General features: G+C 39.8%; 1 protein-coding gene across 4 annotated transcripts in view; it reads right to left on the bottom strand.

Moving 5' to 3' along the window:
* Positions 1-14,803, bottom strand: part of SLC11A1 (solute carrier family 11 member 1) — a 45,041-nt gene that overhangs the window by 18,530 nt on the left and 11,708 nt on the right. For all 4 annotated transcript variants that reach the window (XM_087920534.1, XM_087920536.1, XM_087920533.1 and 1 more), the window contains 7 exons: positions 13,997-14,118; positions 12,441-12,563; positions 11,904-12,023; positions 8,864-8,970; positions 7,428-7,498; positions 6,385-6,452; positions 5,098-5,253 (listed from right to left, as the gene is read on the bottom strand). In XM_087920534.1, the coding sequence (XP_087776660.1) occupies positions 5,098-5,253; positions 6,385-6,452; positions 7,428-7,498; positions 8,864-8,970; positions 11,904-12,023; positions 12,441-12,563; positions 13,997-14,118 (767 nt within the window). The remainder of the gene's footprint in view (positions 1-5,097; positions 5,254-6,384; positions 6,453-7,427; positions 7,499-8,863; positions 8,971-11,903; positions 12,024-12,440; positions 12,564-13,996; positions 14,119-14,803) is intronic.

Below are 14,803 nucleotides of genomic sequence, written 5' to 3'. Positions count from 1 at the left end.
GCTGGAGATGGGTTTGGAGGAAGGCGGGAGTATTTAGAACATTTGCGAGGGATAGAAGTGTCCAAAAACTTGACAATATGTAGTAGGATAACTGAAATCCGTCCAGCCATTTGAGAGTGTGGGTCATCTATTCTATCAGACCTATCTAGGGATGGGTTCATGCTTCACAATAATCTCTGTTTAGAAGCTCCACTGTACTGTCCCAAGCAATGAGAAGTCAAGGACAAGGTTTGGCTAGGTTTTATTCCAAATAAGTCATTCTAGTATTGACAAAAATCTTCTGAGTTTAAGAATCTTGTTATATATTTGTGTGTGTTGCCTCAGGGTTTAAACCCTGGATTTCTTTCTCCTGTCCTCATAAAAGATTTTTTTTGCAGCCTGATTCTCAGGCTTCGCTGTTAATGGCACTGTGCTGTGTTTACACAATCATCTGGTCTATTCTCATGCTTCTGGTTTCTTGCCTTGTCAGCTTCAGTCCTTGAACTTTCCATGAAGTTATCACATGCTTTGCTTTTTGCCCAGCATGGCTTGGGGTTATGTGCAACCATCATGGCTTCTTCAGTAAAACATGCTTTAAAATAATATTGGCTGAGCATTACACAAACTGCTTTCACATATGCTCTAATGCTTAGTGAATACTATTTTAAAATAATTTCTTAACATCTAGGAGGCATGTATTGCTATAAGTGATAAAAAGTATAGTGATAATTAGACTTTTGAGTTCGGAATAATTTATAAAATAATTTAATTATTTTAACTGAAAACACTGCAGTAATGTGTCAGATTTACTGTGTTACTTTTCATTATAGTTTTGTTAATATTCTAGATTTTAAAAATAATTATAACTACACACATACAAATAATTTTTCAACATAGTATGCCAGAAAAATGGAAAAATTTGAAACAAGAATAACATTTTAGAGAGAATAGTGAGTTTAATGGTGGCTCTTCTAACAACAAAACATCTATTTTGATTTATCGCAAAAAATATTATAATTTTAAAACAGGTATCAATATTTTCTAATAACTGCTGGTACTCCTAAATGTCTAAATCCATCTTAAATTAATATGCAGACTAGTGGATTTCCAAAGGCATTTTTGCAACACCCTGATCAACATTAATTTGCATAGAAATGATTTATGAAATTTTATTTCTAGTTACGTCACTGTGGGAAATGTATTAAAGTTGTAATTAGAGAATATCTTTGTCAGAATCTGCAAGAAAATTATGTCAACTGCGACTAGGTTTATTACATGATACTTTGTTTTTTATATAAATACTTTGAATATTCTTATTCCACCTAATGCTCTGTTGATTAGCATTTACGTAGTCATGTTTGACCACATGTTCAAATCTAGATTGATATGGAATATGGAATAAGGCTGTGCATTTGATAAGGGACTTTAGTTGTGAATGTGAAGGAAGCATCAATGTGGCTTCAAGCTATGAAGCAACTTCTCTGAATTTCAGCATAGTTACTTCAAGGTTTTCTCAAAACTTCTTTTCATGCATAGCAAATCTGAAGACTTGGAAGCAGACACACTGAGTTTTCAAATAGATGTGCTTTGTATTTTTGCAAGGTGAATCCAGAGGGATGCTTGATTCATACAAGAAGTGATTTGTCAACTGTTCGGTACAGGCTAATTACTTAAATCTTGTTTTGCCTATTGGACAGTAGAACAGTAAATACTGGTTTGTTATGATGTAAATGTGCAACAGGAAAGTATACTGGCATCTGTTGGGACTCTTATTAGATTAAAGCAGTGTTTCTCAGACTTGGCAAATTTAAGATGTGTAGATTTCAATTCTCAGAATTCTGCAAGATGCTTTTGCCGGGGCGGTGTATTAGTTGATAGTTGTAGGCAGCAAGGAACTCAGACCACCTTGTCTTCTGCGGTGACAAAATGTTAGGGGTGGCCTTGTTCCCTGCCAGGATCCCCAAGAGTGGTTTATGATCGGTGATAAGGGAGAATGTCCTACTGTATAGGTACTCATGGAACCGCTTCACGCCGGTAATCGCTGCTACCGCCTCCTTGTCCAGCTGGCTATAGTTCCTCTCTGCCCTGGACAATGTTTTGGAGAAGTATGCGATGGGTGCTTCTCTCCCGTCTGGCAAAGTGTGGCTTAGGATGGCTCGGACGCCAAATGGTGATGCATCGCAGTCACAGTCAGTGGTCGGGTTTCACTATACTGTATGAGGACTGATTCCGATGTTAGCAAGCCTTTTATTTTCTGAAATGCGGTTTCTTCCCGCTTGCCCCAGGACCAGGTGGCTTTCTTGTCCAATAGTCTATGTAGGGGCTCCGCCGTTGTTGCCTTCTGTGGCAAAAAAACATTATAAAAGTTAATAAGTCCTAGGAAAGCCTGCAGCTCTGTTTTGTTCTGTGGTCTAGGGGCTTCTTTGATGGCTTTGATTTTCTTCTTGGTGGGGTGGATTCCGTTTTTGTCAATTAGGTACCCCAGGAATTCTACTTTTTCTGTGTATAATTGGCATTTTTCTTTTTTGACTTTGAGTCCTGCCTCTTTAAATTTTTGCAGGATTTCCCTTAGGCAGTTCCCCAATTGGCTTTTGTTTTTCGCCGAGACCAATACATCATCGAAGTATGGCACCACCCCTTTTATTCCTTGTAATAATCGTTCCATTAAACTTTGGAACACCCCTTCGGCTAGGCTGACTCCGAATTGGAGTCTCTTGCAACAGAATGCCTCCCGGTGGGTCACAATGGTCTGCGCCTCCGCTGTCTTGGTGTCGACTGGCTGCAGTGGCCTCAGCTATTGCCTCGGTGACCGTAATGTCTGCTCGGGTCATCAGCCGGCTCTGGAGGGTGGGGTCTCGTAGCCCGAGAACCACGCGGTCCCTCATGGCCTCGTCCATATCCAAAAAGCCGTATGCCCCACCGATGTTCCTCAGTGCTGCCATGAAATCCCCGATGCTTTCTCCTTCCTTCTGGTCCCTTTTGTAAAACTCATGCCTCCGGATGAGGTTCGGGACGGCCGGAGCGTAGTGGTTCCAAAGTAACCGGTCCAGGTCTGGCCACGCCATCTCCTTCACGTCTCAAGGTTTGGCCAAGGCTTTGGCCATCTTGAACACTGCGGGCTCGCAGTGTGTCAGGAACACAGCTCTCTTCCTCTGGTCTGTTACATCTTGTAGATTGTTGCTCTCGATGAACATCAGGAACCGATCGATGTACGATTCCCAGTCCTCTGCGGCTTGATCGAAGGGTGCGGGTGGCGAGTTGCTGCCAGCCATCTCGTCGGTTGGTCAGTCTCATTGCCATGTGCTCGATCTGGTCTCTTTGTCTCAGGATCCCACCTTCATTGCCAGTGTTCGATTGCGGGAAAAGAAACTCGAGACCAGTGCAACTTTTTCAGCTCTTTCTTTTTTGTATAGGTCTGTGCTGGACCTTGGAGCCGCGCAGCCCTTCTTATGGGGATTCACCGCGGCTCGCCGGCCAGTGACAGTTCTTTGAATCTCCCGCGATCAGACTGGCCAATTGCAGGCGATTCTCGGTGACCAATCTGGACAGGTCTTTTCCACCAATCACTGCACAGTCTCCCTGGGCCAATCAGAGAGGGGGGTCCTCCAAGTATGTTAATATGGAACAACAGCATACCTAGATTTTACTTTTTTAAAAAAACAAACAACCTTCTAATACCACCCATTTATGAAATCTATCCATTTTAAAATTAATTGCTATGAGTTTCTATTATTGATTAATTAAGATATTCTGCATATTTCTCAATTAATTTAATAATGTAAGTGTTTACTAATGCTTTAGTTAATGGTTTCAGCATTATCTACCTGTTAAGAATCCCCTGCTAATACAAATTTCAACTTTTATTTATTCATTTAAAATAAATGTCCAATTCAATCCAAGTCACTCTTCATGACTTACAAAAAAATTCAACAGAATCTAAAAGAATCCAAAACCACAATACATAAACCAGACATCAATAATGACATCCTAAAATGGCAGTCCAAATGAGAAAGGAGACCATCATCCAAGCAGAGTCCTAGCTCAGCACGAGCCCAAAGACGAAGGAAAGAGCTAGGTTTTGTAGTTTCTACACATTGTCCTTTTAAATCTATTGTGCTTTTGAAATAGTCCTCAACTTATGACCACAAGTGAGCCCCACATTTCTGTTGCTAAGACATTTGTTAAGTGAGTTTTGCCTCAGTGTACAAGCTTTCTTGCCACAGTTGCTAAGTGAAACACTGCAGATGTGAAGTTAGTAACATTGTTCTTAAGGTACCTACCATGGCTCAATAGGGAGTGAATTCACCATTTCCCCAAAACAAATCATGTGATTTAGCTCAATACTTGAACCAATCTTTGTTAGCCTGAAATCTATCCTCAGCCAAGTTGTTTCCCTACCTACAGAAAGAAAGAGAAATGTATTCTTTCCTCTGCAGCATGAAGAAAAAGTATATATTTTTGTTCTCTGTTAATTCATAACCCTTACGGGTAGTCCTCATTTAGCAATCCTAATTGGAAATGGCAACTTGGTCATTCAGTGAGGTGGCTGCTAAGTGAAAACACAACTGTGCTTTCGATCTTAGTTCAGCTTTCCTTTGCTTTATGGACCTGTGAAGGCCATTAATACGAGCATTGGTTGCAAAGTGACTTTTTCATGATTGTCATAACTATGAATGGTCGTTAAACAAGGCAGTTCCTAAACTAGGACTGGTTGTATTATCTTAAATCTTGAAATATGCATATCCCATCTCACACTGATTAGGTTGGAGGTGTTAAAAACAAGGAATTTTACCTAAAGAGAAGATACAGCATCTATGCAAGACATATGGCCTATATCTAGCCAGTGGGTGGCTATCCTGGTTTGCTTTGCTAGTCCCCTCCTCCCCAATAAATATCACATAAATTGCAATAATGCTTTACTACAAGATAGTATACGTTGACAATGGGGAATATGTTTTGTTCTCTTTGCCTTTGCACCCATTACAAATGTATCACGCTGTCATAAACCATCAGATACATGTATGAGTAACTTTGAAGATATGGATAACACCTTATCCAATACTCAAGGAACTATTGATCTATGCCCCAAAATAAAGTATCTATATATTAGACACTGACCTTGACAAGTGAAGAATGTAAATAGATGTTATGGGGCATAATGATCGCTCCAACCAAACCCACAGCCTGCAGAAGCTGCTCATGTCCACAGTTCTTGCAGTAAGGAATAAATATGCCTTTCAGCACCTCTTTTTGATCAGGGTTTACAACCACATACTGCAGAAAGAAGAAGGGAAGATTAGGCAATGCATCTATAGCTTTCCTTTGGAATGGGATTATATCCAGAGGTGGTATTCAGCAGGTTCTCACCAGTTCTGGAGAACTGGTAGCAGAAATTTTGAGTAGTTCTGAGAACCGGCAGTATCCTTCCCCTGCCACGCCCACCAAGCCACACTCCCAGAACTGGTAGTAAAAAAAATTGAATCCCACCGCTAGTTTAGAGGAATTAGAGTTGGGAAAACAGATTAGATGTTTACCAGAGGCTAGGGAAGGAGTGTGAAAAGATGAGATTCCCCTCCCACAATGCTACTGTACTATGAAGGGAATTTAAATGTCAGTACAGTTGTTGCTTATATTGATTTGTCTGAAAGATGCCAGAATGTGCTGCAGCCTAATTCATTTGTGAGTCCTGGTAGCAAATTCTTAATTCATGGAACAAACCACAAGCGATCATGTTCCACCAACTTAGCTCCAACGATATTGCTTTGATGCCAGAATACACAGAAATCTTTTCTACTAACTAAATTTCCTTCTGGCATTTATTGTCACCAGATGTGATCATGGGCATTTCCCTGGTTGTCTTTTTCTCTCAAGATCAATATCCAACAGTGGCAACTAGATGCTGTCAGGAAACTCATAACAAAAATGTGTTTACTATTTCTTCCTTCTTATTTGTATCTAGGGAGTGATTTTTAAAGATATTCTGGTGCTCTTTATTTGGAGGAAGAGGTTCCAAGTAGCCTGAAATAAACAGTGCTCTATGTATATGTTGCTATTTAAAAACACCCAGGGAAATAAATGCCCATGATCATGTTCCTAATTGCTCATGAAATAAACCTCTGATTACTTGCAGTAAGTCTGTGTTCTTTTATTGTGATATTTTTATAACAAGCTAAAGTAGTTTGATCAGATATTCCCACCCAATTCTTTTCAGTCACAGGTTCCTTCCCCAGATTTCGTTGCTGGGGATTATTTAACAATAATATATGGGAAGTATCAAGTTAGAGAAGGCCACTCTTCTGGATGCTTGAGGGTGATTGGAGTTAGATCCTAATCCTCAGATTGCTAAACCAGTCTAAGGAAGAGTGGTTGAACTTCTCACATGTGGGAGGAGGGAGCATGTTTTACCTCATAACCAAATGTTACTGCCATAATAGCAATGAGGAGGCCAAAAAAGGCTTCTAACTTCCTGAGACCTGTCAGGGAAAGACAAAAGAGAAAGAGGTTTATTCTCCATAGGAGGCCTTGGGATTCTCAATTAGATTATTCTCAATCCAGTGTTGTCCTCCTGAAGTACTTTGAGCAAGGACTTCCGAGAGCTTCCAGCAGGAAACACTGCGTTAATGGCTATTTCAAACAGTATTTAACATTTTACTTGGTGCTAAGTAAATAGGTGTTATTCTCATGAAATCACTCTGTATATTTATAATACTTTGAGTGCTCCTTCTTGTTCTGATATAGCCAAAGATTCTGGGCACACAGGAACAAATGCAGATTTACAATACAGGCTGACTTTCAGAAATAAAAGCTTTGTTTGCTCACATCTACACCCACTGATGTCTACCTACCAACTCAAAGTTGGCTAGCCAGGTTAAACTTGAGTTCCAGAAGAATCAAAGTGGAATGCCCACCACCAGAATGCCTTGTTTTGTGATGCAAAACACAACCAATACAACTTTCTGTCAAGGATTGGCCAGTCTTGGTTTGGCCAATGCTGGTTTGACCTTCTTTTCATGTTTTTTGTTTAGTTTTCCACTTGGAGCCACTGCCTCATCTGGGTTACGTAATCTATTTTGGAGGTGGGGGACTAGATTCTATTTTGAGAACCATCTCTTCTGCCTTCAGAGAAAATTTCATTTTGGTACTGTACTGTAGGGTTAGAAGCATAAAATCTACCTTGATAACCTTATACCTTGTATGGGTGACATGTACTCTAACTTATATGCATGTCCATTAAAGTTGCTGACAAATACATAGCAAAAAATTCCACACCATTCATGACACAATAGCTACAAATCTTCTAATATACAGGCAACACACAGTAATGATATTAGTGTTGGCATGACAAGGTATGAGTATATCATTGGTAATACAGTAACCAAACTCCCATAAACTTGAATATCTAACTAGATGACCACTTATACATCCCTTCTCTCTGGCCTAGTATTTACCATATTTATCTAAGAAGAGGAAGAAGAAGGTATCCACAATTGTGATCAAGACTCCACCCCACAAAGGGATACTGCAAAAAGAAAAGTAAAATTTTATCATTCAAATAGAATTGCACAAATCTATTTCTCAGAGCACTATGAAGACTCAGTGTCCTGCTAGCATAAACCCATGTCTCATTGAAATGGAAGCACCCATAAGGAGGGTTGGTGCTTTCTATGCCATGTTGAACTGCAACACTTTAGTCTTGTAGGGTTTTTCTAATGGTACTGTGGGTAGCTAAGGGATAGATTAGGTACACAGTTGTGACAACAAAACATTTCTTGAAGGGCCTAAAGCTCTATCTGTAGTATTTTTAATTCAAAGAATGATAGAAAACAGCTTTCTGCTAGGCCAAGTCAGAATTTTGTCTTTGTCTTTCCACATAGGTCTTTTTACTGGTTTATAATTGGCACCGGAGCTGTACTATGTCATGTCATCAACTGTATCTAAGAATTGTGTCAATGTACTGCTGGCTCAGTTAAGATTATCTCCTTTTGGAACAAAGCTGGGTTTGTTTGTTTTTTAACTTGAAAATGCTGCAGTTCTGCAGAGTTTATCGAGTGCCCATTTTCCCATAGGAACTTCCCATTTTCCTCTCGGCACCAATATCTTTCTCTCCCCATCCTTGCTTTAGGGTTCAGGAGGCCATAACATCTCAAGATGGGTGGAAGTGAAGTGCAAATCGGACTCCACTAGCTTTTGAGAAATTGGGAGTGCAATCAGAGATTGTCAGAAACTCTTCAAGTTTTAGATGGGGATCTTTCCAGTGGTGGGATTCAGCCAGTTTGCACCTGTTCAGGAGAACCGCTTGTTAATTTTCTGAGCAGTTTGGTGAACTGGTTGTTGGAGAAAATCATTAGGGCAGAGAACCAGTTGTTAAATTATTTGAATCCCACCACTGAATCTTTCCCAGTACTATCTAGAGGGGTTAGAATCTGGAACTGTGCTGTACCACTGGGTTATAGCTCTTTTCCCCACCTTAATTATCCTTTACAGTGCTTTGCATTAACCTTTGACGGCCATCAAATTGGAAAAGGCTGTTCTATATCCTGCAACTTTGAAGTACAATATTCTTTGCTTCCATAATTGTGTGTCTTGGCCAGTCTGAAATACAGGATCAGGTAGTATATGACAAAAGGTACAGCGCCACGAATTAGCAATTCCTCACCTCAACCAATCTGCAGAAGGATATTTAAAATGGGGAGGAATTATGCTTGACGTGCAAAGAACAGAGAAATGACAGCATTGTTTCACCTTATATTCACTCCAATCTTTCCGGATTCTAGGATTCTGACCAAACAGTCCAGCGTTTGGTAGTTCCATAGCATTCACAGCACTTGTTTCTGAAACCTCCCCATTGCTTTGTCTTCTGGCTGTAGAAAACCAGGGATCTTACCGTCCAGCTGAAAGCAGGTTGAAAGCAATTGCTGTTCCAATCACTTCCTGCATATCAGAGCCAATTATAGCAATTTCGATCATAATCCAGAGCAGCACACGTGGGGCCTAGAGTGGAAAGGACAACAGTTGGGCTATTAGAAGATACAAAGGAAAAATTTATGCTCTAAGAAGTCTCATGCCTCTTCCTAATTTTGGCTATAACATAGTAGGAACTCAGTGATCATCATTCACACATGTCACTAATCTAGGGATGGGATATAGTTGCAGTGACCATACGTATTATAAAGGACAGTCCTTTTTTCGGAGAGCTGTCCTTTTGATTTATTCTACAAAAACTCACTTCTTTATTTTGGATATATAATCTTTACTATACAATTGGTACCAGCTGATACAAAAGTATTTCATATTAATGTAAAAATATGGAAAATTGAACTGACCTTTAAAAATAAAAGTACAGATACAGTACTGCTTGATGTTATAGATTTTTTTTAATTAAAAGTTGTTTTTGTATAGTTTTTCTTAGTTTTGCTCTTGAATTTTCCTTTGTAAACAAACAATTAAATATTTTTTATCCTTATGAACCTCTTTCATATCTGTCCCTTTTTCAGGTTTGTCCTTTAATTTTTTCCCCCAAGAAAGTATGGTCCACTGTAGCTATATTTAAACATCAGGATCTACAGCTGATCACCTGACTTTCTTGAGCTTCAGGAGGCCTGTTTTGATAACTAGGCATCACTTGAAAGTTTGTGGCCAAGTACGTCTGACTCATTTTTTACTTTGCTTGTGTGTGTTGCGTGTTAAGAGTAGGCATGTGAGTGGGAAGCCTCCTAAGGGTCCCATCCTACCCTAAAATCAGAGAAAATGCCATACTATTCTTAGACACATTGAACATACTTCCAGAAGATCACTACATGTAGATACATGCTCAGAAATAGCCTGAGATGGGTTGGACCAAAAGACTTCCAAAGTTCCTTTCAACTATTCTCATTCTCATTCTTCTTGGGTTTAAACCGTCTCCACGCAGGCCTATTACTTGGGCCAATTTAATGGTGCAAAATCATCACGAAGGGTGACCTAAATCTTCTCCAATTGCCCACTGCCCATTAAAGCGACTGTGGTTGCTTTTCTTCTGACTGCTGATGCTGCTGGGGGGGAAATGCAGCCAAAGGAATCCACCAATTGCTGCCCTTAAATTCTCATATGTTAAAGCTGAAAAGAACAGCTCTATGTATTGACCTTCTTAATGAAGCATAAAACAGCTAGGTTGCGGGAGCAGTGCCAATGATGTTGGCATCCTTCTTGGCCAACTCAAGGCCTGGAGGAATCCACGCTATTGCAGCAATAAAGGAAGAATCACAAGATTAGTTTGTCATCTGTCATCATGCCTGAGCAACTCAGATCTGGCAACAGTTGTCCAAAACTTAGTCATTTCCCTTCTTAACAATTACAGTATTCTTTGGGAAAAAAATAAAAATGTCTTGAATTGGCAATTAGTGCAAAAAAAAAAAAAGGCAGATAGGCTGATCTGAAACACAACACAACACAACAACAACAAAGGGCCCAGGGATCACAGGATGCCAATGGACAAAGATCTGAGCAATTGCCAGTTATGGTGCTAATCCTGAAGCCTTAAACCAGGGGTCTCCAACCTTGGCAACTTTAAGACTTGTTGAGTTCCTCAGCCAGCTTTGCCTAAACCATTAAGGCCTGGTCATCTGAGGGAACAACTCTCAATACAATCTGTAGGAAAGACCCTTCTGAAAATGCTCCTGTTCTCATAGCGGGGAGGAACTGTTTTTTTCATCATTCCCAGCTACAACTTGCATTTCCTTGGAAGTTGCATTTGAATCTCACTTCCTCTGCTTTTTAGAAAAGGGCCATCTTTACAAGATTAACAGTGAATGATTGCTATTTTTTTTACTGTGAATCTTCTTTATAATATGTATTTACTGAGCGTGGTTTCAAACAGAAAGGCAATGTGTAAATCAAGTAAATATTTTAAAAAATGCTGTCTGTAAACCATAATTTATATATTAACATTCTGCATAAAACAAGCAATAATCCATGATCACAAACAACTGTGACTTAATCTGGCAAACACATGAAATCAAATCATGCTTGATTTATCCATAGTTTATTATTGTGGTTCATACAACAATCAAACTACATTGTGGCTAGGTGCCAAGTGCAAAGCCAGAGAAAGAAAGGCAGATGGAGGTCAATTTAGTTCCATTTCTGTTTCCTTTCTCTTTCTCATTCACAACAGCGCCTGCACTTTCTGAGGTTGCTGAAAAAGAGTGGTCTGGGTGAGAAGTTGCTGGTTACTTTTTACTGTTCTACCATCAAGAGCATTTTGGCATACTGTGTAATGGTACTGTATGCTGGATGCTCTGTAGTGGATAAGAAGATGCTCCAGAGAGTTATAAACACAACACAAAAAATCATTGGTTGCTCTCTTTCTTCTTTGGAAGAGATTGTGAAGACCAGACTCCTCTCTAGAGCACAAAAAAATCTCCACAGACCATTCTCATCTTGGTCATTCATATTTTGAATTGTTACCATCATGGAGACATTATAGGTGTCTTAAAATGAGGACTAATAAACTGAGAAACAGATTCTTTTCCAAAGCAATAACTGTCTTGAATCAAACAGTACATTTGTGATTTAGTTCTGTGTATAAAGTTGCATTTTTAAACTATCTAACTTAATATATATTTTAAATAGGTTTTAGACTAGGTTTTTAATTATTATTAAAAACTAATAATTATTATTATTACTAATAATTATTAAAAATATTATTATTATTATTACTTTAATTATTTTAATTTGTAAATACTGTGTAGTGTGATTGTGATGTTTTGTTTGGGGCACTGTGCTGGAGTAGCTTTCAAATTTCATTATATTTTGAATGCAATGACAATAAAGGTATTCTATTATTCTATTCTATTTGCAATTAACACTGTGCCACTGCAACCACTGAATAAACCAGAATTTGGAGCCAATGTTGCTTTGTTGGACTGCTACACATTCATACTCACCTTGGGATAATAGTGATAACATATCTCTCCTAAGTCCTTGCCTGTAACTACCCCAAGCCGGATAGCCAGCCTTTGGCACAGCAGACCCAAAATTGTGCTCCAAAGCAGGACCCAGAGCAGCTGTGTAGGAAGCAAAGGCACATGGTCATCGAGCACATAGGAGGCTCTGTACCAATACAACAACAACTAAACAGGACTGAGATCCACATAGCTTTAGGATATTGGGAGAAAATCTCAGAAACACATGTCCATACTGAATCCACCAAGAGCAACCTTTGATGATTACAATAAATAAATAAATAAATACAGCATGGAGGGTAAGAATGAATGGGGACAATTTTATAAAGTCCCTGTGAATCTAGAGGCTGAGCAATGAGAACTGGAAGTATGCAGGAATTCTCCTGTTTCCAGCCTTGGGATGGGCTTCAGTAACTGGGAAAGATGAATAAGAATGCATATTTGAATTAATTTCAAAGTAAGTCATTGCAGCAGGCTACTTGCTTGGTGGGCCTCTCCTCCACTTCCTCACATACTCACTTGGAAGCCAGCGACAGCGCCACATTGTAAGTCTGACTCAATATTTCCTGGATCCAGGTAGGCAATACTCATGAGGAATCCCGGCCCAGTGAAAGCCCAAAGCTTTCTGAAACTGAAACCGTACTGGAGAACAAAGATATGGAAAATTTAACTGAAGAGCTAGAGAAGAAAAATCATAGTAACCTTATTCATACTTGGATAGCTTATTCTAATGAATCAGAACTACAAGATCACTCTTCTTGTCAACCAAAAGTATCCCTTAGAACAGGGGCCTTCCAACTTGACAGCTTTAAGACTTGTAGACTTCAACTTCCAGAATTCTTCCTCCAGTCACGTTAGCTCAGGAATTCTGGGAGTTGAAGTCCACAAGTCCTAAACTTGCCAAGTTTGAAGATCTTTGCCTTAGAAAAACCTGACATAAGACATACCACTTTGATCCCAATTAAAGAATTTGCTCCTCTCATGCAGATCAATGCTATTTGTGTGTGTGTGTGTGTGTGTGTGTCCGTATATATCGGTCCGTCTATCTGTAGGCATGTATCCTGCTTGTAAACTGCTGCTAACCTTTTTGGGGGGCCCAAGGTGGGCAGCTGTGGTTTGGAAGCTGTACATGGTCTTGGCCACAACAGCATGGCCCATGAAGAGTCAACATCTCATACTGGCCAGCTTAGTCAACAGGCTAGTGGGAAAGGAAATTTCATGGCTCCTGCCAACCAGATGCTTCCATAGTGACAGCAGAAGCAAGGGAGGGGAGGTGGGGACTCAGAAATTGGCAGAAGGGGTGAGGCAGGGATCTATTCCCTCCAGGGAGCAGCTGCCTGCCCTGCAAAACTATCCCCACAGCATTGTTTTTTCCTGAAGCAGCATCCGAGCCAATAATTGATTGACTCCACCTGCAAAGACCAGCAATTCAGGGACATAGCCATGATCTTGGATTGGTTCAACCCTTGCAAATGAAAATTGCCTTGGCCCTCTGTCTAGGCCATGAACTGTTTACATCTCCTATACTTTCCAGTAAGCTCCCTATTTCCCCATGTTTCAAACAAAGCTTACATTTCCCTAGTTCCTCACAACCGAGTGATTATGTTAATTCTATGTAAAAAAAAATCATTTTCAGTTAAGCTCCATTCCTGGAGACTATGCATATATCCACAGGGTTTTCTTAAGCACAGTATGGAAGGAATTTGCCATGGCTTTTCATAGAGTCATAGGATTGGAAATAACCTCAGAGATCTTCTATTCCAACCTCCTGTCAAAGGCAGGAGTACCATGTCAGTCAAATGGTTGTCCAACTTTCTCTTGAAAACCTCCAGCATTAGAGACAAGCTGTTCCATTGCTTAAAAATGCAGTCCTTCATTTAACAACCATTTGAAGTTACAACCTCACTGAAAAAAATGACCGGTCCTCGCACTTATAACTGTTGCAACATCCTGAGAGTCATCTAGTTCATTAACATGCTGTGTGAGCATAGCTGGTCATTTCCAAAAGGGCTTTTCAGTCAAGAGTAAAACCCCAGGACAACAATCAATGTGGAAACTCGTAGCCAAAGGCTTACCCCACCAACATCTGGAATAGCGATCTTCTCATCCAAGTAGGTTTGATCCTGTTCCTCCTGGTGATCTTGTAGCTTTGGTGACTCGGTAGCACCATACTGAGTTTTCCTTCTAATTTTGTTCCCTAGGAAAGTTCAAAGGCAAGGAGAACTCAACAGAAAGAAGCACAAATGAATGGAGCCCTAAAAAATATTCTGTACTGTAAGGATTGAAGCCTACGGAGATTGTCTGACATCTAGGTCACTGTTGTTCCAATGTTGCTTTTTTTCAAAAGGCAACTGGACTTTGTTTTTTCCTTGAAGGTGTTTTGCTTCTCATCCAAGACACTTCTTCAGTTCTGACTGTAGTTTGGGATAATAACTGAAGCAATATCATTATGATTTCTGCTACGATCACAGTGCCTAGCATTTTCTTGTAGTATGGACATTCCATCTGCCCCCAGTTTTGAGCTCTTCTATGGGAATGCTTTTGATACAAGATGCAACATCGATACCTTGCCACGCTATTTAAAATCTCAGTAATGGAAGGGGTGGGGAACTTCATGTGTTATTAAACAGACACCATCACACCACCACCCCAGATCAAAACATAGGCACACCAAACTCTTTTCCTAGACTCAGTAGAACTAGAAAAATGAAACTAATTGCTTAGTAAAAGGCATGCCTCTAGGTAGCTATTGTTTCCTGGCTTCCAGGAAAATGAGCAACGTTTTTGTCAACGCCTACTTCATCTTGAGAAAAAAGATGAAATATGCTCAACAAATATAAATGCATTTTTACATCAGTTCTAAGAAATAATATCCATACTTT

The sequence above is a fragment of the Pseudonaja textilis genome, chromosome 1 (assembly GCF_049901715.1).
Source record: "Pseudonaja textilis isolate UNSWEBS1 chromosome 1, rPseTex1.2, whole genome shotgun sequence".
Lineage (NCBI taxonomy): Eukaryota > Metazoa > Chordata > Lepidosauria > Squamata > Elapidae > Pseudonaja > Pseudonaja textilis.
The sequence above is the reverse complement of the archived record's forward strand: the minus strand, read 5'-3'. Positions and strand labels throughout refer to the sequence as shown.